General features: G+C 39.5%; 1 protein-coding gene across 6 annotated transcripts in view; it reads right to left on the reverse strand.

Annotated features, from left to right (window-relative positions):
* Nucleotides 1-24,017, reverse strand: part of ptprk (protein tyrosine phosphatase receptor type K) — a 102,797-nt gene that overhangs the window by 3,199 nt on the left and 75,581 nt on the right. The window contains exons 14-36 of one of the 6 annotated variants that reach the window (XM_087805177.1): nt 23,650-23,759; nt 22,821-23,022; nt 22,657-22,762; nt 22,161-22,233; nt 21,808-21,930; nt 21,595-21,669; nt 21,156-21,192; nt 17,093-17,228; nt 13,570-13,599; nt 10,916-11,076; nt 7,938-8,125; nt 7,701-7,788; nt 7,487-7,632; nt 6,005-6,022; nt 5,745-5,781; nt 5,581-5,678; nt 5,390-5,506; nt 5,157-5,311; nt 3,926-4,061; nt 3,083-3,232; nt 1,940-2,113; nt 1,244-1,261; nt 710-841 (exon numbers count right to left, since the gene is read on the reverse strand). In XM_087805177.1, coding sequence (XP_087661303.1) covers nt 710-841; nt 1,244-1,261; nt 1,940-2,113; nt 3,083-3,232; nt 3,926-4,061; nt 5,157-5,311; nt 5,390-5,506; nt 5,581-5,678; nt 5,745-5,781; nt 6,005-6,022; nt 7,487-7,632; nt 7,701-7,788; nt 7,938-8,125; nt 10,916-11,076; nt 13,570-13,599; nt 17,093-17,228; nt 21,156-21,192; nt 21,595-21,669; nt 21,808-21,930; nt 22,161-22,233; nt 22,657-22,762; nt 22,821-23,022; nt 23,650-23,759 — 2,510 coding nt within the window. The remainder of the gene's footprint in view (nt 1-709; nt 842-1,243; nt 1,262-1,939; nt 2,114-3,082; nt 3,233-3,925; nt 4,062-5,156; nt 5,312-5,389; nt 5,507-5,580; nt 5,679-5,744; nt 5,782-6,004; nt 6,023-7,486; nt 7,633-7,700; nt 7,789-7,937; nt 8,126-10,915; nt 11,077-13,569; nt 13,600-17,092; nt 17,229-21,155; nt 21,193-21,594; nt 21,670-21,807; nt 21,931-22,160; nt 22,234-22,656; nt 22,763-22,820; nt 23,023-23,649; nt 23,760-24,017) is intronic. The other 5 variants (XM_087805178.1, XM_087805179.1, XM_087805180.1 and 2 more) reach the window with 5 other exon arrangements.

Raw genomic sequence — 24,017 nt, forward strand, 5'->3', positions numbered from 1 at the left:
GTCTGTTTGCCTTTTTGACCTTCTTGTTTTTCTGTTTTCTTTTATTAAATGGAGGCTCTATGTGTGTTGTTGGACTATTTTTTGTTCTTCTCTGGATTCATATATTTTTACATATACATACATATACATATAGCTTCATAAGCTTCTAGATATTACTGTTAGATATAAAATATTGTCTTTTGCTCCCTCAAGTGTCAGGACAGTGTAACTGCAGTACCGTTGAAGTGACTGTAATTTGCTTCAGGGAAAAAGCTTTAATGTATATATCAATATACAAACATTTTATCATAGTTATTCTATTGTTTAGTTTTCAATATAGTGTACATTAAATAAAATAAAATTTAATTTTACAATTCACCAGAGTGAAGTACTGGACAATACTACACATATATCCTTACTACAGTATTACGATATATCGTATCTTTGTCCCTGTATCGCGATACATAGCGTCAGATTCTTGCCAATATACACCTCTATTGTGCAACTTAAAATAATATTGTTTTAGAGCTGTTTCCGTCAGCCTTTTAATAATAATAATAATAATAATAACAATAACAATAATAATAATAATAATAATAATTTTAATAATAATAATAACTAAGCTAGTTAGTTCTCAGACTCCTGCCCATTCTGTTGTGTGATCTTCTGGTTCAGTGTCTTGGACTGTAAGTGTGTCTACGTTTAATGTCATGTCGGTTCAGAAGAGTACCTGAGCGAGGTCGATCTCGTTGAGCATCACCAGGCTGGTGCAGCCATAGTCGTACACCAGACGCCAGAAGTCCTTGACGGTGTTGGGCAGCGGGTGCTGGGTGACGATGAAGGCGGCGGGTTGTCTGTAGCTCTGTCGAGGGAAGCAAACCTGGGTCAGGGTTGTCGTCTGTTGGATGGTGACGGATGGCGGTCGGCAGACAAACGATAGTGTTACGCAATCGTGTCGAGATGGGGTCACATGGGTCATGCAGCGTGGGGGGTGGGGGGCGTAGGGATGAGGAACATGCGTCTCCTAACACGAACACATGATCAGTTCACTTCTGGTCCATCAACGAGTGAACAGGAAGTGAAGTGAGCTCTCTCTGCGGGAGGATGTGCAGCCACAGCGGGGGGCGATGACGCCGTCATGAGTGTGAGGGGGGAAAGGGGTGAGGGGGGTCTTTGAATGTAGATGGCTTTGCTAGACATGAACCTGGTGGCGGAACGACACCGAAGCCATGAAACAAATCCAGTATTGGAGAATAGATGTTACCTGGAACTCTTCTGACAGCTTGATTAGAGAGAGGCCAGAAGGGAAGTTGGTTTTAATTTGATCATAAACTGCACTGAAAAAGCTCTCAGATTAAACACAACCCTCCCTTTTTGTTTTTGGTTCTCCTCACAAACGCCAGTGGCCTCTACTTCCCGACCTCCACGTCTAGCACCTGAACCTCCGCTCTCTCTGTCTTACCTGCTAACTTTGAGACTGACGTAAATGAAGGGAGCTAGCGGTTCTTCCAGCACCTGGATTTGTCTCTAGCCTTCTGCTGCTACAAACCCACAAACAGCATCACACAAACAGGAAGGGAGGTCTGTGTGTGTGTGTGCGTGTGTGTGCGTGTGTGTGTGTGTGTCTGCGCGGTCGTGTCAACACATACACATTTTAATAAACCAGGGCTGCACAACACCGACAAACAAACTGTTTCAATAAATATTAACAGTAAAAAAAAACAACACAAAGAGCAACATGGTTTATCCAAATTTAAATCCACATTAAGTTCATAAAAATACAAAAACATTCGTTTAACTACTGAATTTAAATAACCACGACCATGAACTTAATTTCTACGAATATTTAAAAACATTACTTGTTATTTTTATTACATGTATTCATCGACTTTGATGTTTGTGACGACAAAATCAAATCTGTTCCCCGGCCTGACCCGACTAGTGTGGAAGATCGACTTACGTCCATCAGCGCCGCGTTGATGTAGTTGCTGCTCTCGCCGTCGATGGTGATGAGGAAGGGCAGGCATCGGTCGGGGGGGAGGCCGTCCATGAAGCGGTTCTTGTCCTGGTTCCTAGGCAACAGAGCGATGCTGCAGTCCTCAGGCTGCGGCTGCGGCGTCACCGAGTTTAACGTCTGCAAGAGAAGATGCGACGAGATGTCGTGATCTCGTTCATGTTCGCTGATACTCTGACGACAGAGTTCCGCCCCGGCTGCACTCGCTTCTTCACTTCCCTTCATCTCTTGATGATTCACTGATTGGATCATTCTTAAGAATCCTGTGTTGAAACATCTGACTGAGCCACTCTTAACTTTTTATTTTTAATCACTATCGCTCACACAAAAAGTTGCTCAAACTGTTGACCGGGTTTAACCTCTGCTTTTTTGTGATGTAACAAGAATGTAAGACTCCACAAACAATAAGAACCCATCAGTGACATATTGAATGGTTGAATATTAATTTTGTATTGACTTCTAAGCATTACATTATTATTCAATATTTTGATTAAATCATTTAAATATAGAAATTGTATTTGTATAATTTAATTTTTTAAAAATAATAATAATAATTCATGTTTCATAATCTTAATAATTCCAAATATCTTTTTATGAATTCATTTATTTTATTCTTAGCGTTTTCATTTCATTTTACATTGTAACAATAGTGTCATAATTCATTAAAAAAATTCAAAGATCAATTAATTTCCAACAATTTCATACTGAATTTGAAAGGCCAGTAAGATATTGAATATAAAAAATGTATTGTTTACATATTAGAATTAGAAAATGAAACAATAGTGAAAAATTCAATTTGAAAAAATTCCATTATTAAAATTACAATATCAACCTTGCAATGAATTATTATTGAATTCAATTATTCATAAAGTAAATTATTGGAAAACATATTCAATACTTGAAAAAAAGTTTTAATAAAAACAAAACAAAGTTTTATATTCAAAATTTGAAATGTTTCATTCAATTCAATATTCTGATGAAACCGATATATATACGTCCATAAACCTCGCACTGATGCTTCTAAATTAAAGCTAACATTATTTCTAGCTCAGAACTTTGTTATCAATGTGCAACTCAGTACTAACTCACCTGGAACTCGTCCTTCAGGTGTGAAGAGTTGGTCTGCGAGTCGATGCGGATCAGCTCGTAGAACGCGGCCTTGAACTCGCACACTGGGATGGCGGTCTCGCCGCAGAGGCAGGCCTCCAGGATGGCGTCGTGGATGAAGATGTACTGCTCCTGGAGGGCGAGAGGGTCACGGTCACCACGGGACAAAAGACTTGAGATTGGAGCAGAGGACGTGAAGACGTGTGACGACAAAGACGCGAGGCAGGCATGACGGGGTGAGGTGGTGAGGTGGATGATGAGGTCACGAGGATGAGTGTCTGACTTTGATGACATGTCATGACTGTTGATAGTTGAAATTGATTCTTGGAAATAAAGATGATCATGATGTCAATCCAGACCAAATATGAATGAAATTCAATCTTATTATTATATAATTTAGTTAGCTCAAGGAAATAGTTTCCAACTTTAACGTACAATTGATCTGATCAATACAGCTATCAGCTATAATATAGATGATCAATAGGTTCACTGTAAAGACAATTACGATATTTACAGTTTAAGTTGTACGTTTAAAAACGTATGTCACGTATATTTCGTTACCAAGTCGAAAAAAAAGGTTCTATTAGTGGCCACTAGATGCCGCCAAAAACAAACTACTTAACAGAACGCGAGAAATGTCAGAATCAGAAACGATTGATGTGAGAGATGTTGGCGACGTGTTGATGAATGAGTCGAAGGAAGATGTTTGGATCTTGTCTTGCTTCAGCTGGTTCTGTGTCCCGGGGCTCTCTCTAACAGCCAGAGGGAGGGGGAGGGGGGTTCTCTAGCATGTTGATGCAGATGGATGATGGGTAATGCAGTCACCTCAGTCTGTACCATGTTGATCCTCCGAGAGCGGAGAGCCTTTACGCAGTTGTATATGTCCACCACACCTTCTCGCTCCGCCATGTCCAGCATGATGTCGATCACGATGAAGCAGCCGGTCCGTCCTGCTCCGGCGCTGCACGACAGCAATGGAGACTTTGTTAACCCCATTACACATTTATTAATACACAACTGACAACTTTATTTTTTAAAGTTATAAATTATTATTCTAAAGTTCATTTGAACAAGATACTTTTCTCCGTTAGCTGAACGTACCAAATCTAATAAAACGTCATTATAATCCATACTTGTACCTCCATTTTCAACAAACTATTTAAAAAATTGTTTTTTTTATTATTATTATTTGCTCCATACATTGTATCTTGGTAATTGTTACCTTTGTAATTTCCTAAATAAAGTGTGTGGGTGAAGACTCTCTCCATTTGTTCGGGGCAGTAGAAGATGTTTTGGGGATTATGTTGGTGTGCATTCTAATATGTTTGAAACATAGTTACACACCTTTAAGAAATAATATTGGCAAAATGTATATAAATTACACACATTAAAAGAAAGTTTTCTGTCCTCAGAAGTTGGCGTAACTTTTGACTCATGTGCAAGTGCTCTGTGTTTATTGGACATAACCTGACGATACCATACGTATCACAATATGATTTACTGCCACACTGTACAAGTATGTATGTGTAGTATTGTCGAGTACTTGACTCTGGTGTTGCAGAATTTACAGACCACATGACTCTTGACAAAGTCGTAACTGCTTTCATTTGTTTTTAAAACCAAAATATGTCCAAACATCAGCTTTAGAAGCTGCTGAAGTATCCTCTCGTCCTCAGCCATCGCCAGGATCTTTGGGTATTAATCGTTCCTTTAGCTGTGGAGCACGTAATGACTGCCATTTATATAGTGGGATGTAGTATTATCTAATTTATCTAGCAGCAGAAGTTTAATTGCAACACAAAAATGAAAAAACGTGATAAATATATGGTCGTTAATTGTAAATTACATTTTATTTATTTATTTATTATTTATTTTATACATAAATTATGAATTAAAAATATGTCAAAATTTGAAATTAGTTGAAAGCAAATATAAAAATTAATTGTATATATATATATATATATATATATATGTATTCTCTGGATAGAATAAACATTCGAGGGGATTAAGTGAATCTTAATATATATGAACCGGGCTTGTGAAGGTGGCCTCATACCTGCAGTGAACCACAATGGGTCCGGCTGAGGGAGGGTTGGAGATCTTGACCCGGCGGATGAAGGAAAGTAGTCCCGTGGCGTGATACGGGACCCCGTGGTCCGGCCAGCCCGTGAAGTGGAACTGCTTGACCTCCCGCACCTCGTTGAAGCCGCGCTGAGGAGCGACACGACCCGGTCAAGTGTTGCTGCGTCACACTAGCTGGACGGCGTTCTGACGGTCGGAGACACTCACCCTCTCCAGGGTAAAGGTGCGGACCACGTACTCGGCCAGAGGCTCCACCTCCACGAACGTCACCTTGAAGTCTCCGTACACCTCGGCGTCGTCGGGCCAGTACTTGTAGCATTTCACCTGCGGGTTGTTGAGTTGCGTTAGGGTTAAACCCGACACAAAGAGCGGTCCTCGAGAAGAAAAGAGCAGCTCACCCTTCCCACCTCCACCAGGTTGGTAACCATGACGATGCAGGCGGACTGCTCCTGCCACGCCATCCTCCAGAAGTCGTAGACGGTCTCGTGCACTGGACCTGAACGCAGATTGCTGGATTATAATCTGAAGCTCGCGAGTGACCGCGACGTAGTGTTGGTCTCACCTTGAGTGGCGATGTAGTGACTCGGTCTCTGGTATCCCTGCGAGGAAACGACAAATATAAACATCTCGCTCTTTGCAACAACATCATCAGAAATGACTCGTCCTATGATCATGTTTATGAAAATAGATTTGTTTTGAGGACGTCAGAGGCTCAAAAAGTAAACAGCTCAGAATGAAACCACCAGGGCGGCGCCATGCATGTGAGGGCGGCGCAGAAGCGGATGAGTGTGCGTGAATGGAGGAGTCCACAGTGATACTTACATCCCTGTACAGCCAAATCTATGGGCCAAGCCACAGGCAGAAAGAAGGAGTGGAAGGAAGGAAGGACGGAAGGAAGGAAAGAAAGAGAGCACAACAATGTCAGTGAGTGTCAATCAGAGAAAAGAGAAAAAAAATAAACACAAACAAATCATGCTCAAAAGAAAAAATGAGCTAAAAAGCGTAGAATTGGACGGGACACCTGCTGGTGACTCAGACAGGAAGTCTCCCGTGGATGATTCTAGCGCCGATGACAGCGAGCGTGTTAGTGTGTGATGAGCAGGCGTTTGACACGAGCAGGCGACACGACCGTCGCGCAGATGAGATGACGGCAGAGTCAACATGACATGAATTATTCATAGAACCGGTTCGTCTGACGACAGAAGTGACCGTCAACAAACTCAAATGTCGGTGAGTGACATTTGATGAAGGTGGTGTACAACTTTGATTTTGATCACGTTTCTTCCTTTTTAGCATCATCTTGTGTAGCATGACTACATTCATTTAAAGGTTCATGACTCACAGTAGAATTACGTTGCAGTTACACTTTTCTGACTAAGGGGGAGCCAAATACAATATTTTACAATTTATGTTAAGTAAGTAAGTAAGTCATTTTTATTTGTATAGCAAGTAAGTCATTTTTATTTATATAGCGCTTTTCCAGACTAGGGTCACAAAGCGCTTAAACAATCAAAACAATATTCAATAAAGTATATACTTTAAAGGGCAAGATAAAACTGATATGTTTTTTTTAACTCATTATCATATTTGAAATCATTCATCATCAAAGTATTATATATAGAATTATTGAAATTTCCTTTTGCTGATAATGTTAAAAAAAAACTTAAAAAAAACGGAAATCTTTGCCTACAAAAATAACAGGAAACACCTCATCATCCACAACTGGAGCTTCACAATTTGATATATATATAAATATATATCTTTATCTCAGTCTCCTGCCAAGACTGTGCTTTAGATTAATGATATTTTTTTATTCACTGATCTGCTATTAGTACTGTTGCAATGCATTATGGGATTGAGAATAAGTGCAGGAAATGTTTGAGTCATATTATTTAACTTTTTTAATTACAATTTTTAATAATTAGAAAGAAATTTTGAAAAATATTATATATAATAATAGTATTTATTATTTGGCATTATAGATAATGCAAGAAATAATTACACTTGATCTCGCTAATATATGTATTTTTGCTTTAAGGGATTCCATCTTAGCTAGGTTCTCAAACGACAGTGTCTGGTTGTTTTTTAACGTCACATAATTCACTTGTAAATGTGTATAAAATATTAAATCAACACTACGATGAAAACAATGAGGCAAATTAAGGGATGGATGTGTGATGGCAGCAAAACGACACAACAACAACAACAACAACGACACGTGTGATGAGTTGAGTCGACCGTGCACTGAAATGGCGTCGATGGATGACGAGTTGAGGCAGTAAAAGGTAGAGAGGCCTGACATACGAGCGAGGGAGTGTGGTTTCGTTGGTTTCGTTGGGAGCCAATAGTAGCATTCGATGCGTTTCCACTTACATCGATGTAGTTGGCGTTGATGTAGTCGGAGGAGGGGTCATCTTCGATGGGCTGCAGGATAACCCTCGAGTGGTCATCTGGGGGAGACACAGAACTTGAGTTCCACTTCCTGGTGCGTGGACGCCGCCGCCGTGTCCGTACTTACATGCTATGATATTCCCATAACGGTTCTTGGTGCGGTTCTGGTCCTTCTTGGCCACGTCCCAGGTGGCGGACTGCCCCTCGAAAAAGCTCTGAATCACCAACAACACGTAGAAAATTACATGTGATGAATACGCTGTTGTAGAGACGTAATACACGTCTCCACGACAGAGGAAAGAGATAGCGACGCGCTAATGCTAACCAGACCCGAATCCTCCTCCATTATCCGCCACAATCTTACTTCGTATTCCTCTTTGAAGCCGTAGCTGTCGGAGGTCTTCATCAGGTTGATGTGCTGCAGGAGGTCGGCCACCCTGATGGCCGGGTGCAGCTGACCGGTCTGGTACGGGGACTCGGTCCCCTCGCAGTGATACCGGGGGACGTCCAGGAGCCGGCTGTTCTCGGCCGCCGAGGCGGTGTGGTTCTCGTCTGCAAGGAGCGAGGTCAAGGGTCACTGGTCGAGCTCATTCACAGCAGTTTAGAAACCAAGAAACGAAATACTCTTAACATGCATATATCGAAGATTTTAACTTTTCAATAATTGGTTTGATAACAAAGGCTAATTCAAGACACTCGATTCATTTTGACCCGTAAATGAGCATTTTCTTACCTTTAATGTAAGTAAAAGTAAAAATGACGATGGTTAAAGCCGCAGGGGACCAGAGGGAGATCATTCTTCTTATAATTCAGATCATCTTTTAAAGTCCAAATTGAAAACAATACAATAAACACAAAATAACAACCCAATAGTTGAAATTTGATAATTAAAGTGTATTAAAAATGATATTTAACGTTTATTTTTGTCTGTCCCTGGTGCTGCAGTATCAGCTGTGACCATCTTAATATGATATAAAACTATATTACTTGGTTTCCTTTGTATGTCTGGTACATTGACCTTGACCTTGATCTTTAAATGATTTGTTGTGTCCAGTTTTTTGTATATAGATTTTTTTTTTGCTGTAAATCCCTTCTGTGTTCTTCAATGACAGTAAGTGACCTGTCTGTGATTCACGTACAAACAACGACACCTGACGCAACTGCTTTAGGTTCCTGGTTCCAGTCCGTGGTGTCACATCAACACATTATCCTATGCTGACCTCCCTATTGTTCTTCTAGTATTTTTGTCCTTTTTGGATTTTATTCACTAAGAGTTTTCTTTGCCATTGTTACTTGTGTTGGCAGACAAATTATTTCCAGTAATATATATTATTCACATTTTTTTCCCACTATTGTTCTGATCTCTGTTTTTGTGTTTTCAGATTTTCATCCAAGTTCTCATCACAGTCCCAATGAAGCTGAGCGTTTTGTAATTGTACTTTTGTGGTTTGATTAATTTTTTTAACCTTGAAGTGTCAAGTCTCCCTGATTTCTGTCGAGATTTAGCTGCAAAAACAATCCGACCCGAAAAGACTGGACCGGTGAACCGTCGTCACTCACCTGTGATCGGAACTACAAGTCAAAGCAGCAGAAGGAAGAGAGAAGGATGGAGAGAAAAAACGTCAGAGAGAAGTTGTTAGAAAGATGAGGAATGGAGGAGGGAGGATGTGGAGCGACATGTTTACAAACGGGCAGATTAAATGGATGAGTGGTTTGTCGTGGATGAAGGTCGGCGGCGGCGACACTCGGACCGACGGCTTCTAGAATCGAATCATCTTCCGACGAACGTTTGTTCGTGCGATGAGTTTTGTGTGCGACACATTAGCTCGAGAACGACTCAAACCCGACCCGACACCGGCTCCTGGTGTCTGACGTGATGGGCCGGGACAGAGAGTAACTGCGTCTTCTCTACCGATCAGTGCGAAGGGAACCGTTAATCAAGGCCTGCTCGCGCTTGCGGATTGCGCCGGCGCCGGAGGGCGTGTTGTGGTGGTTTGGCTGTCAGATCCAGATAAAAACAAGTGCCGGAGACGTTGGCACGAGGCGCGAGGCAAGAGGGGAATCACACAGATGGCGGGAGAAGACTGCCAAAGAACACCAGAGCGGAGCCACCGGCATCATGTCATGTCTGCCGTGGTTTACAAACTGACTTTGTTCAGACACGACAAATGAATCCATGAGGGAGGATGTGAATGTGGAGGGAACGGGTGGAGTTCTCGATGACGGGACGGCACTTTACAGACGCGTGTGAGATGGTCTAGGACACAAGGGGGTGATGGCGATGCTAGTGGTGAACAACCATCAAGAGACCTCACCTAGCACGGCGGTGGGCACCAGGGGGTCGTTGGGCACTGCAGAGGGAAGCATGGGGGCTCGGTTTAATCATGAGTCAACTTCGTGAGCGGAAGAGAAAGTATCGATGAAGAACCCGATTACATTACATTTGATCATCTAAAATAATCCTTGTTCTAGATAATCCCTAATCCTTATTATGGCCACGTCGAATCCGCTACTTTCTGGCACTTTTTTAACATTTTGACTAATTAATATTTATCATTTTTCTCAAAAGCTTATTCAAAACCTTTAGAAATAAATTCCTAAATTTGTATTTTTAATTATTTACCTCAAATTTTCTTTAGACTAATACACAGTACATTCTAATCAAATATTTAGTGTAACATAGTAGTAAAGCTTATTAAAACGTTACTAATGAAAAATAAAATCCTATATTTATATTAAAATATAATATTATTTCTATTATTAATTACATAAGAAAATGTTTCTAGTTGTCATGATTGACCCCATTGTCAATACAATTATATATATTCTATCAATACATTATATTCACATATTTACTGTAATTTACTTAAAGTGTATTCAAAACATCTGAATTAAACGAAAACTCTTATTTAGATTTAATGTCATGTATTTTACAATAAAGTGTTTTTATTATTAATTTACAGATGGATGTAGATGGAAACACACTTTAATTATCACTCAACTGTGTCATAAACAAAAATGTAGAATTAAATATTATTATATATTTATATTAAATTCACATATTTATCGTAATTGACTAGTAAATATTTAATTGTTTTATTAACATTCAAAATTTAAAAAATGTTTAAATGAAACAAAAATCCAATATTTCAATTAAATATAATGTATTGTACTATAATGTGGTCTTTTTTAATTATTAATTAAATAATTAATATATTTTCTTTTTGAACATTGAGCACTGGAGAGGAAAACACTTTCATGGTTAGTCAGGTGTGTGTGGAAGTGAAAGTATTCAAGAATTAATTTGTAACTTTAGATGAATCCATGAAGTGTTGAACCTACATCTGTTGGTGTGGTTGTGGGAGTCCATGAAGGTGATGGCCATGGGGTCTTCTCCGTGCAGGGTACTCTGATCTGCATAGCTTCGGTCCATGGCGTTGACCATGTGCGTCATTTCCTGCCGCGTGGTCCCGATGGCGTCCTTGCGCTTCTTAGCGAGCTTCCTGTTAAGACCAGAGACAAACACAGTCAAGGAGGTGACCTCAGAGAGGGGGGGGAGCTCGCTCGGCCAGCCTGCACAACCGCCACGGTTTTAGAGACGGTCCGAAATCTTTGGGCGGTTCGCAGGCGGGCCGAGTCTGGATCAGGGTCAGCATCAGCAGAGAGAGGAAGGGAAGAGACCAGGCAAGGAGCGTCGAGGAGAGGCTTGTTCGGCAGCATGAGGCAGGCTCGAGTCTGGGAGCAGAGAAGGGGGAGCACAGCATCCACTCGAGGGAATGAACCCATGACACCCGAGCACCAGAGGGATGTCATCCACTACAGGACCAGCAACCACCATGATCTCTTGATATTAAGTCATCACACCTAGAGTGACACGTTATGAAGAATCACCACCAACGTTAAGATGGAAGATTAGAGGTTAAAATTAATTACATTTTATATTTGAAATGTTGATTTTGAAATGTTGATGTTATTTTATAAACTAATTTACTGTATTAAATCATTGAATTCAATCATTTCTCTATTGAAAAGTGAAAGGTTTTTTCCAACCATTTTGTTATCTCAGGGTCAAAGTGACCCAATTACCCATACCACCAACACATTTGTTTTGGGGGCTGTCGGGTCACTTCGACCCTGAGATAACACAAGCATTAAAAAAAAAAAAGAAATTCTATAATGAATTTACAATTTTTTTCTAATAGAGTTTGATATTAGTATTACAATAAATCAAAAATACTCTTTCACAATAAGTTTAAATTAAGTATTATCTACAATTTAACCAACATTTTGATAATGAATTTGAAAGGCTGTAATTTGAATATAAAGTAATTTATGGAATTAGAATATCTGTACAAAATTTAAAAAATAAAAGCTGAAACTAAATGTATATATATAAATGTATAAAATATATGACTGATTTCTCTCCATATTCAACTGTTATTCTAAACTAACCATGAACAGTGAGAGAGAGTTAATAGAAACATTACTAGTTACCTACAGGCTCTACTCTGAGTCTCTGATGACGAAGCTGAAGACAGTAACTTGCTAGTGTTGCCTCCACTTAACCTACTCTATGTTAAACTCTTCCACTGCAAGGGTAAAATTAAATGAATTAATTCAGTTTCCTTCAGGCATTGCTATTGAAAGTCTTGTTTGAATTACATTTTTTATAATTAACTTTTTTTAATTATTATAATATAATATATATATATATATATATATATATATATATATATATATATATATATATAAAATAATATAATATAACATCAACACGTTCTTATTAAAATGTTCATTATTTGTATATTCAAATCGTATTTATTAATTTATTAAATAACAAATGAATCATAGTTGTAATTCAAAACGATTAAATAATATATTATATATAAAAAATAATTATTCAGTGTAAATGTTTCACTAATTTCTGACTGCAGGGTTTATCTATCACTATTTAAAAGTATAAATTATTTATTTAGCTTAAGGCAATATGCTTCATTGTGATGTTCTAAAGCACTATATATATATTCTCAAAATATTATTATTATTATTTGACAAAAGAAGGATAAATCTAGATAATATTAGGCATAAAATGAAAATATTTGCGCTTTTAATGTTTGAATAATAACTTGTATGTGTTTTTGTTGTTATTTAAGGCCTGTTTTTGTTTGTATTTTAATGGTTTCTCGTTGTTAAAAAAGGCTAAAAATCAACCGAGATGATCCATCCTGGTGTTGATAACAGCTCTGACTCTCCCCCGGCAGACACAAGGGAAACATGCTGTGCTTTGTTGCTCTTCTTTACCTCCTTCTCCCCAAATCAAACGCCTGGAAAAAGAACCGGCACATCCAACACCGTTGAACACACAACACATAAAAACCAAACACACCCATGGAAATCACCGCCGACCACAGGAGCTCAACGTTAGGGCTGTGAACTCAATATATACTAAATATATTTGAACGCCATTTGTCGTCCAGTTTTTGGTCACAGCAGGAAGGAAAAAAAAAAAGGAAAAGATCCCGCTCACACTCTAGCGCCACCTAACTGTGAAACCTGTGACTTGATGGGCGGATGGATGATCACATGACTACATGCACACAAAGAGCTACAAGTCACAAGTGCAGCATTCTTTTTTCAAACGACACGCCCGAGGCTCGTCGTGCCAACGTCAATGGAATCTGAGCAACTTTGGAGCATGTAGAGGACACCGGGGGCCGAGGCCAGTTCACTTTCACGGGTTTCAACGCCGGATTATCGCTGCTGCTTTTTGAACACGGACATGGATTTCATGATGACGAATGTGTGACTACTCAGCCATGAAAGTGAACTGCCCCCCCACCCGGGGGCGGAGGCGTCAATGAGGATGGCTTTTTGGTCGCAGCTGAGAATGTGTCTTGAAAAAAGTATACTGCATCTTTAAAAGTAACAGCCAAAACTACTCCGCCCAGGTCGGTCTAACAGCAGCCGGGCGAGCTGACTGTCCGCTGGTTACTTACAGGTAATAAGAGTATGAATAGTAGGTCCTCCTGGGTGGGGGGGAGCCAATCAGAAAGCAAAAAAAATGAGACACAAGGTCATGAATAATGTACATGTGAGGACACGACGTTTGGTCCCAGCAACAACAGAAACAAGAAGAATATCCCGCTCAGGAAACACCGATGATGTCATAGCCGTGTCATCATGTCCCACCATTTTAAAGATGCAGTATTGTTTCAGAGTCGCACAGGCTCGATGACGAGATGGACATTGATCTCCCCAGAAACCTCTGGTTTAGTCTTCCAACAACCGACCTGGTTGTTGGTTGCAGCCAGGTGCTGCTTCACTTCTAAACTTGTCAGAACAACATCTTAGTAAGATGAACCCTAATATTTTGACTAACTTCATTATTTATTTTTTCCATTCGGTCGAATTGATCATGAAAATCATTCTCATTATGTTTTAATGCACTTGATACCAAGTATCTTATTGTATTTGGTATTTGATGAAATCCTAGTTTCATTAAAAAATAAAATGTCATTCAACACCTGTGTTGTATCTGGGTCAAGGTGATCCGAAGGCCCCGAAAACAAATGTGTCCCTTGTGTCATCTCTGGGTCAAGGTAAACGACCTCCACTACTGCATATGTATTAGGTCGTTCGACCCAGAGATAACAAAAGGGGTAATTAAAAACAAACAAAAATAAATATTATAACAAAGTATATTAACATATTTACTCTTATTGATTGGACTATTTAAAAAAAACTCTTATTTATATTTTTATATTTAAATTATAAATGACATTAAATCATTTATTTTTTTGTTCTGTTGTAATTTAAAGTTTTGTAATTCACATTTATTTAAATAAATAAAGTGAATTTATAGAAAAAACATTATATTTGTTTGATTCATGCATTTTCTATAATGTGTTTAATTCAAATTCCTATTATATTTTTATATTGAAATAATTTCATGAAGAACATATAACGCTTTTTTATCGTCATCTCTCTAATAAAAATATATATATAAAAAAAAAAAATAAGATCAAATATTCTTATGAAAAAAATGACACGACATTTTTGCTGAAAATACAAAGTAAGCTTTGTTCTCTTAAAATGATGTGTTTTCTGTGAAATTCTTCTTGACTCAAAACAGTTAATGAATGTGTTAAAATGTAATATTATTTCAAAATCATCCTCAACGTGGACACGTTTCTATCCAAATATTTTCCACTAAAAACCACATATTTTAACAAATATCTTAATTGATTATTTTTATTTATAGAATTAATTCGCAAGCGATTAGTACTTAAGGTTAATTTACTTTTTTTTTTTAATGAATAAAAACGTCTTTTCATGTGACTTTTTCTTTTCTTACACCAAACTTACTTTCCTATTTTTGTTCCACGTACGATCAAATTAACAAGTCTTATTATTCCAGTTTCAACTGCAATTATTCGCTCTTTAATGAAGTCGGCTGCATTAATTGAAAGGTCACGAGGACGTGTGAGTGAGGAACCTTCATTATTTCAGTCAAACATATGCAGACTCACACCTGGTGACAACTCCAGTGAACCTTCTGTCACCTCACGGCTCTGTCAGGAGGTGACGGGTCAGAACCAGTGGATCTGCACTTTAATAGGTCTTCAAATTATCATCCGCGCCTTTGTTGCTTCTCTAAAAACTCCTTTGTCCCCAGTGATAGTACCATCAACTTTATATCAGATGAAGATGATGAAACATAGAATGGTTTGGGATTAAATTAATAATAAGAATGTAATAATAATTACGTTTATAATAATACAAATTGTGTTAATAATATTAATAATAATAATATAATAATAATTACGTTTATAATAATCAAATGTTTTGTCAATAATGTTAATAATAAGGATAAAATAATAATTACGTTTATAATAATAAGATGTTTGTTAATAATATTAATAAAATAATAATTACGTTAATAATATTACAATGTTTTACTATATTATTAATTATGTTTATAATAATAAAATGTTTTGTTAACAATATTGACAGAACTTTTTTTTTTAATTAAGTATTGAAGTCATGCGTTGAAAAAAAAACGTTTTTAATGCGAGTTTGTATTTTTTTCCTGTAGTTACTTCACATGTCCGAATGGCGGCGCCCTGCGACAACCAACCCGACGACAAACCCAGTTCTCTCGCTTCCCTTTCACTTCCTGAAAGTCAGACTTTCTTATGTTACACAAAAGCCCAACAATTTAAATTGAGGAAAAACAACATGATGGGATTTTAACTCCAGGTCAGTCTTGTCCAGACTGAGAAACACACTTTTAAATTTTTATTTAGTTTCCTCTATTTCTCAGCAGGTTACGGTGGAGATGGTTTAATACGTTGAATCTCAGTTAAGATGTTTTTCTTTCTTCGTGGAAACTCAACATCTTCAGAAGCTCGAGTAACAACCTGGTCTGACCTTGACTTGTTGGTCTTACACCAACTGACCCGCCAAAACATTATGACCACTAACTAGTGATGGCGCTGTCGACCAGGTCCTGAGTTGAGGTGACCGATGGCCGGACGGACAGATGACTGAAGGCTCGGATCACGAGCGGGTCAACAACGATTTGATCAGGAGGAGAAATTGATGATTCAAGGAGTGGAGAGACAAGAGAAGAAAAGGGAGGTGAAGAAGAGAATGCAGGCGGGATCAAAAGAGGTGAAGAAGAGTGAGAGGAGTCACAACATCAGATGAGGAGATAGAGTTATGGAGGACGAATGGATAGAGAGAAACTGACGGCGGTGAAAGTGAAGAAGTGACGTCACCTTCAGCATCTGAACCATCTCAGCCGTGAGTTCCTATTGTTGAAGACGCTTCTAGCTTCGACTCCTGGTAACAGTTCTGAAGAACCTTCTTGACTCTCACAGGCCTGCTGAAGGTGCATTCAAGGAACCTCCTCATTTCCACTAGCATGGCATCACAGATTGAGTCAATTCATCTTCAAATATGTTTGGAATGAAAAGGGAAATGGTCCTTGAATGCATCACTGGTTTGATAAAACGGGAGGAAACCTTATGACCTTTAATCCATTCATCAAGACCTTCTCACTGACATGAAGACTTGTATTTAGATCTCAGTAAAACTAAACTCTGAGACTCTTGCACGACCTCACCAGAATGTGCGGATATTTGTTTTTTCCATCCGCGAGTAAACTCTCGTACATATTGACCCGACGTTGCCTTCAGGGGAGCTGCGACCGGACGAGAAGTTTTATTATTTAACAAGAGGTTCTAGCAGGTCCAGGAGATGAAAAGCGAGAGTTTTAAATGTCAAGTAAATTGGATCTTGAGCTGAAAACACTTCGGGAAAGAGAGTCGGTTTCTCTTTCTCCGGCGAAACCCGAGAATCTACTGATTTGAGTTTATGGTTTGAGCTACGAGAAGTTCTGGAGGGAGATCAACGTGGATGGTTGGATGAGTGGATGGATGTCGCTTGGCAGCCTTCGCTAAAAACATCTCAACGGGAGGTGATGACGGGCAGTGGTGTTGGAGGGCCGTCACTCACCTCTTCTTGACCAGCAGGATGGCGACCAGCACCAGCAGGATGAAGACCAGGACGCCGGCGCTGATCCCGGCGATCTTCACCACGCGGTCCGTCTGCTTGGCGGGGTCGGGGATCACCTCCGGCTCCTCTGTGGCCCCTGAAAACGTCACACCAGAACCAACGTTTTTTTTCGTCTCTCTGCGTAAAAGGTTCTGACGCTCTTTATCGCCAACACGCCCTCGGACGAGCCGCGCGGAGGCAGCGATAAGGAAAACAAATCGTTACGAGCGTCTAATAATCCCCCATTTAAATACCAACTAAATGTCAAGACTTGTAGATCGCTGGTTCTGACAAGTTTTGGGAAAAATCGTCGGGGCAACCGACGCTCTTGGAAAAAATAATTAAGTCTTCCAGGTTCTCCTCTTGACCTCCTTTTTTTTATCTGAGCCCTGGCCTTGACCCCTGTGACCTCGTAAACACGAGAACGTTTAACGTATTAAAATAATCCACCGTATGCTCCGGACAAAACATCTCTCCTACAATAATCCACCGTCTAATGCCAGATATCAACGAGTGTAATCTGATGTTTTTTCCAGCAGCGTTCAAGTGAATAAAAAACACAACTTGATTCTTTTAAAAACATCAATTAAGCAAAAACAAACACATTTAACGAGTGAACATCTGCTGTTGTTTCTTTTAAAAACACATCAATCACACGTTTAATTCTCTTTTCTGTTCAGTGTAAAGTGAAATATCTTAAATTATACAGAGAAGAGAAAACAATTCTGTGACACATTTTTCACGAAATGCAGGAAAATATGTCGTTGAAGCAAATGTTTTTAAATGTCAAATTGTTTATTTTAAATTTTTGTGTAAATCATTCTCAACGTATTCAATTGAAAGTTTTCTGCACGACTTAAATACCAGAAACTTGACATTTTATAACTTGTAAGTCTCGCAATACAAAGAGTTGCTGTCGACATATTTAAAATAAACTTTGAAATATTAAAAAGTAAAATAAATAATTAATATAATAGTAATCCATAATAAATAATAATAAATGCAGCGACAAACCCATTGTGGCCCTTTTGTCACTATTTATCTGGACTTTGTAGTATAGAATTATAAGGTGCAATTTATATGAAATGAAAAATGTTTAAATACTGGTAGCAGTTTATAAATCAAAATTAAATTTGAAAGCATTATTTAAGAGAAATGGCTTGATGTTGATATATATATATATATATATATATAATCAAACACCTTTAGTTCTATATTATATTCATTCATTTTCTACGGCTTTATCCCTTGCGGGTTTTGTGGGGAGACTGGAGTTTATCCTAGTTTCATAGGGCGAGAGGCAGGGGACACCCTGGACAGGATGCCAGTCTGTCGCAGGGCACACAAAGACAGACAACCATTCACACACACACTCATCACTCATACCTATGGACAATTTCCCCAAATTCACAATCAACCTCTGTATGTTTTTGGACTGGGGGAGGAAAGCGGAGTGCCCGGAGTTAACCCACGGAACATGGGGAGAACATAAAAACTCTACACAGGAAGGTCACAAGTTGGCTCGGAGTGGATGTGAACCAGCAACCTTCTCGCTGTGAGGCGACCGCGCTAACCACCGTGCTGCAATCTCTATATTATTCTCTGTCTTTTGTTGACGGTCCCTAACAGCAGAAGTATTGCATGTGGCCCCTGATGACAGAGAAGTTGAAAATAATAAAGGTCATGAATGAGCGTAAAAAACGGAGCAGAAATCCTTTACATAAAAGGTTCCGGTTCCGACCTCGGAACATCTTGTGTTCTCTTAAAAATGATCCGGGTCAGTGGTCCTGCATCACACACACACGCACACGCGCACACGCACACGCACACGCACACGCACACGCACACGCACACACACACACACACACACACACACACACACACACACACACACACACACACACACACACACACACACACACACACACACACACACACACACACACACACACACACACACACACACACACACACACACACACACACACACACACACACACACACACACACACACACACACACACACTGCTGGAGGCGATGATGACAATCCACAATAGTGGAGATGACCTAATGGGACCAGCAACACTTAATCCTCCTGGCGTTGGCTCGCCTCAGTGCACAGGCGCTCAGAGAGGAGTAGATGCTGTCGGGTCGCTCTGTCCATTAGCTGCTCTCGTCTATTGAAAAGTTGAAAAAAAAAACCTCTGTGGCGCTCAATCGTGCTGCCAAATCTCAGAGTTGAAATAGTTCCATCTACGGCTCTCACGGAGGAGACTGTTGACACCAACCTGACGGGAGGATGTATGAACGCCAGCGCAAACTCTTTCTTTTAATATAAAGTAACTTCTATTAATTTAAACGTGATTGATGTGTCAAAATAAATTAAAACATACATTTAAAATAAATAAATAAAACATTTTCTTTAGTTAATTGCATTTTTGCATGTTTTTTATAGAGGATAATTATATAAAATAAATGAAAAATTAAATCAATTGACAACTTTAGCTCATCACTCCTAATATATATTTTCATATTGACAATTATTATTTTGTCACTTCGCCAAAATGAGCCAAATTGGAGGAGGCCCCAGGGCAGACCCAGCACACATGCCAGAGTACATGTCTGTTATTTGGTCTGGGGTTGTCTCGCTATCCTCCATCCTTCCGTCCGTCCGTCCGTCCGTCCGTCCGTCCGTCCGCCCGCCCGCCCGCCCGCCCGCCCGCCCGCCCGCCCGTCCGTCCGTCCGTCCGTCCGTCCGTCCATCCATCCATCCATCCATCCATCCATCCATCCATCCATCCATCCATCCATCCATCCATCCATCCATCCATCCATCCATCCATCCATCCATCCATCCATCCATCCATCCATCCATCCATCCAAAATAATAATTCCAAAAAGAATTCCTCTTTCACGATCGTCCCTCACGATCCGGCGTCAGGGCCAGAACAAGGTCTGTGGAGCAGAGAACGCCCCGCGACACGGCCGCTCCGGCACTGATATTAACCTTTCTGCGTCGTACAGAACCTCTGCTCGCCTGCCTGCCGCATCAATTCGGGTTTATGTTAACACGGGCGGGAAATTCACCGTGTCTAATGTGCCGGTGTTAAAATGAACACGCAGAGTTTGCTTACAGCTACTTCTCAGTGCATCGATTCAACCGTCGTTTGACAAACAAGTGCTGGAGGAACTCTCGCCTCCTGCAGCTGCTGGTTCATGGAGAGCACAGGATCACGTCACATCTTTCCTCAAAAACATGACTTGGGATTACGAGGCCGTGTCATAATCTTCCCACATATGGAGCTTTGTTAAAAACATCATATACATTAATCACCTACATGCTTATATAGATCTGATACTTTCAGCTCTTGATGCTGCTCTTAAAGGATTAGTGATGATCGCACAAGTCACAAACACGTCTACTCACGTCAAAACAACATTAGAACATCATTATTACAGATTATAAGCGTTAATTCAACGCTTCTGGCTCAATGAAAAATATACATTTTTAATTTCAATACAATAGTTATTTAACTGATTCAATCATTCTGGTTGCAATAAAAAAATATATGTTTTGTCCCTTTTTTCTTTTAGAAAGTGAAGCTAAAATGTGCTTACCTTAACTTTACTTAAATTAAATTACTTAAGTACTTAAGATACTCATGTTAAAAGCTTTGTTTGAATATAATGAAAAATAAATGTTCATTTATTAGTATAAAACTTGTAAATTAACACATTTTTTGGTATTATTTATCATTTCACAATATTATTTTAATACTTTTAATTCATTGTATTATTGTATTATTTTCCTTGTTGTATTTTATAATGTACACCAAACAGCACAAATATCCTGTATAACTGGCAATAAATGTTTTCTGATCTGATTGTAGTTTTAGCGGTTTTAGAGGGACATAAATTATGTTTTTTAATACTTTACAAACTAATACTTTTTACTTTAAAAATTTAAAAATGCCCAAAATATAATCTAATACTGTTTTTTTCTTAGGACATGATGGTTTCTTACCTTTTGTTGCCAGCCTCACACACTGTGTCTTTGTTTCCTGCAATAACAAACATTAACAGTTTAATAAAAACAACAACAAAATACTAATAAAGTTTCATGACATTAATATTTGTAAATGATCAGAAACCATGATTTTTTTTCTTTCTAATATCTAGAAATCTAGAAACTGCAACAGTCTTTCATACATTCAGACATGAAGTAATATTCAAATGACACCGTTTAATCTGAGGAAAATGAAAATAGATCACTGGAGAAGAACAATAATCCCAGAGAGCCTGAAGAGCGCGTTTCATTCGTTCCCTCGCAGGAGCTCGAGTGATGTTATTTTAGCACCAGAAAAAACCTTCCTCTGAGCCACATGACCGACCGACAACACACACACGCATGACGTGAAGAAACAAACATTAGCATGTGATCGCATCCCGTTTGATGTCCTCACCCGCTCTGTGCTGCTCACAGCTTGAAGGTAGATGTTGTAGTTCTTCCTCGGAGCCAGCGGCGGGTTCCAGAAACCCTAGAGATCCAGACACATTTAGATGCTTCTTTGAAGGGTTTTATTGTATTGAAATTGTGCGTAAAAAAGACTAGAAAAGTACTTATGAACCAGTGAAAATTCTTTTTTTTACAATACAAGTGTCTAACAGTGTCTTGCCTGGTACGTCTTGTTGTCGCCCACTGTGAAGGGAAGTGGTTCGGGCAGGTTGCTGGGGGACAACTGGGCTGCGTAGTAGTACAGAGATCCTCCACTTGATGCCGTGTGGTAAGAAACCGGTACCTGGAGAACAAACACGTGGATACAATTACATCACTATTACACCATCATATAACAGAATCGCAGATGTTCATGTAAAATGCTTGATAAATAAATTTTTCTAGAATGTAGCATTTAGCAAGGGGTCAACAATGAGCTAGTGGCTACATTCCAAGAGGGATCTAATCGTTTATAAAAGCGTTCCTGAACTACAGACATGGAGCGATGACAGGGAAAAGGCGAGTAATATTCACCTCGTAGCAGTCGGCGGAAGCTTGTCGTCGCGCCCGCTGCGGGTTCACTTCCTGAACCACGATCTGGTACGCACTGCAACAAACACACTCATGAGAAGGAATCATGGGAAAATATCAATATCAACCAAATCTTCTCTTAACCCCTTGTGTCAACGACCTCTCTGGCTTCCAGAAAAACACATGCAGTGTTGGAGGTCGTTCACCTTGACCCAGAGACAACACGAGGGATACCACAAACACATTTGTTTTGGGGCCTCTAGGTCAAGTTGACCCTTAGATAACCCGAGGGATATCATTAACACATTTGTTTTTGGGCCAACGGGTCACTTTGACCCAGAGATAACACAAGGGAAAACACAAACACATTTGTTTTCGGGCCTCCGGGTCACCTTGACCCTGAGATAAAAGTTTTGGGGAAGTTTCAAAAGCACCGACTTGAAGAACATCTACCCTTCCTTTAAGCATCTACACTGAGCTATAGGTAGTCGGGTCGTACCTGATAGGTGCACCTTTAGCCTGCGCCGGCTTCAGCAGGACCGTGATGGTCGTCGCCGTCTCGTTCAGGAACGCCTCAGTGCCGTCGTACTCGTCGATGGTCGGCGCTGCAGAGCGGAGAGTTCAGTCCAGTGTGTGGTCACTCATCGGACGAGGAGGTCTTACCCGAGATGTTGGTGGTCACGTTGAGGACGGTCGCGGGGCCGAACCCCTTGGAGGTGGACGCTCTGATGGACAGCTGGTAGGTGACGCCGGGGTGGAGCTGTGAGAACAGGTGGTGGGTGGCGTTGGAGGGCAGGGACACGGTGAGGCCGGGGCGCTGCAGGGGAACCGACGGGTCGTAGGATCGGATCCCGATGTAGCTGATCTGTGGGCGGGAGCAAAGGATGGAACTGAGACCTGGAGATGGGTCACCATGGACGCTGCTAACAGACTGAAAATCTTACATCTGGAAAATTCAAGATGTTTATAAAAAATAAAGTAATTTCCAAATTAAGGGTTGAGCAACTTCACTTGATCATAAACACGTGTTTTCATTCAGTTTTCTCTCAGCAAAACAAAATACAAAACACTTAAAAATAAATAGAAAATGGAATTAAGATATAAAAAAGGTTATATTTATTAAAATGTATTAATTAATTAAAAACACAAATAAATATATTATAACGTAAGAATGTATTGAAACCAAATAACCTTTAATAAACAGTACAAATTGAGGTTTGAATTTTAAATTTAATTTTAACTAAGATTTAATTGTCATTGTTCAAATTGTTCAACTATTAGGCAAGTTTTCATTATTGCACTTCTTTTTCAGTGTGGAGGCTAAATACCAATCAAGGCACAGTATTACTTTGACTTTTATTTTGAAAATAAAAAAAGTAAATTGATAAATAAGAAAAACAAAGTTTTACCCTCTTTAGGCACGTTTTCAGGGACAATTCCAACGTTAGTACTGTTTCAAAGGTACCAGTAAGACCCAGCTTAAGAATCCTACCTCATACTGGATGATGATTCCATTGGGCTCGGATGGTTCCTTCCAGTACAGCAGGATTCTGTCCTCGAATGGCGTGGCTCTCGCTGATTGGCTGGGAACTGCACCAGGAACTGTCGAAAAAACACCCAAAACAAATGAGTAAAAGTGTTTTTTGTGCATTGGTTAAAAGAATAGTTTGACAAAAGTCATGAAAAATAAGAGTTTTTTAAATCCGTTAAATGTTATAATGTATAATATGTTTATTTTAGAATATGAGCCCGAGCTGGCGTGTAAGTCTGGATCAGATCACTGATGGAAGGTCTGACCATGAATAGATCTGAAAGCAATTTTAAATTGATCCTGAAAGAAACTGGCAGCCAGTGAAGAGT

The sequence above is a fragment of the Callionymus lyra genome, chromosome 13 (assembly GCF_982586985.1).
Source record: "Callionymus lyra chromosome 13, fCalLyr1.hap1.1, whole genome shotgun sequence".
NCBI classification, from domain to species: Eukaryota; Metazoa; Chordata; class Actinopteri; order Syngnathiformes; family Callionymidae; genus Callionymus; species Callionymus lyra.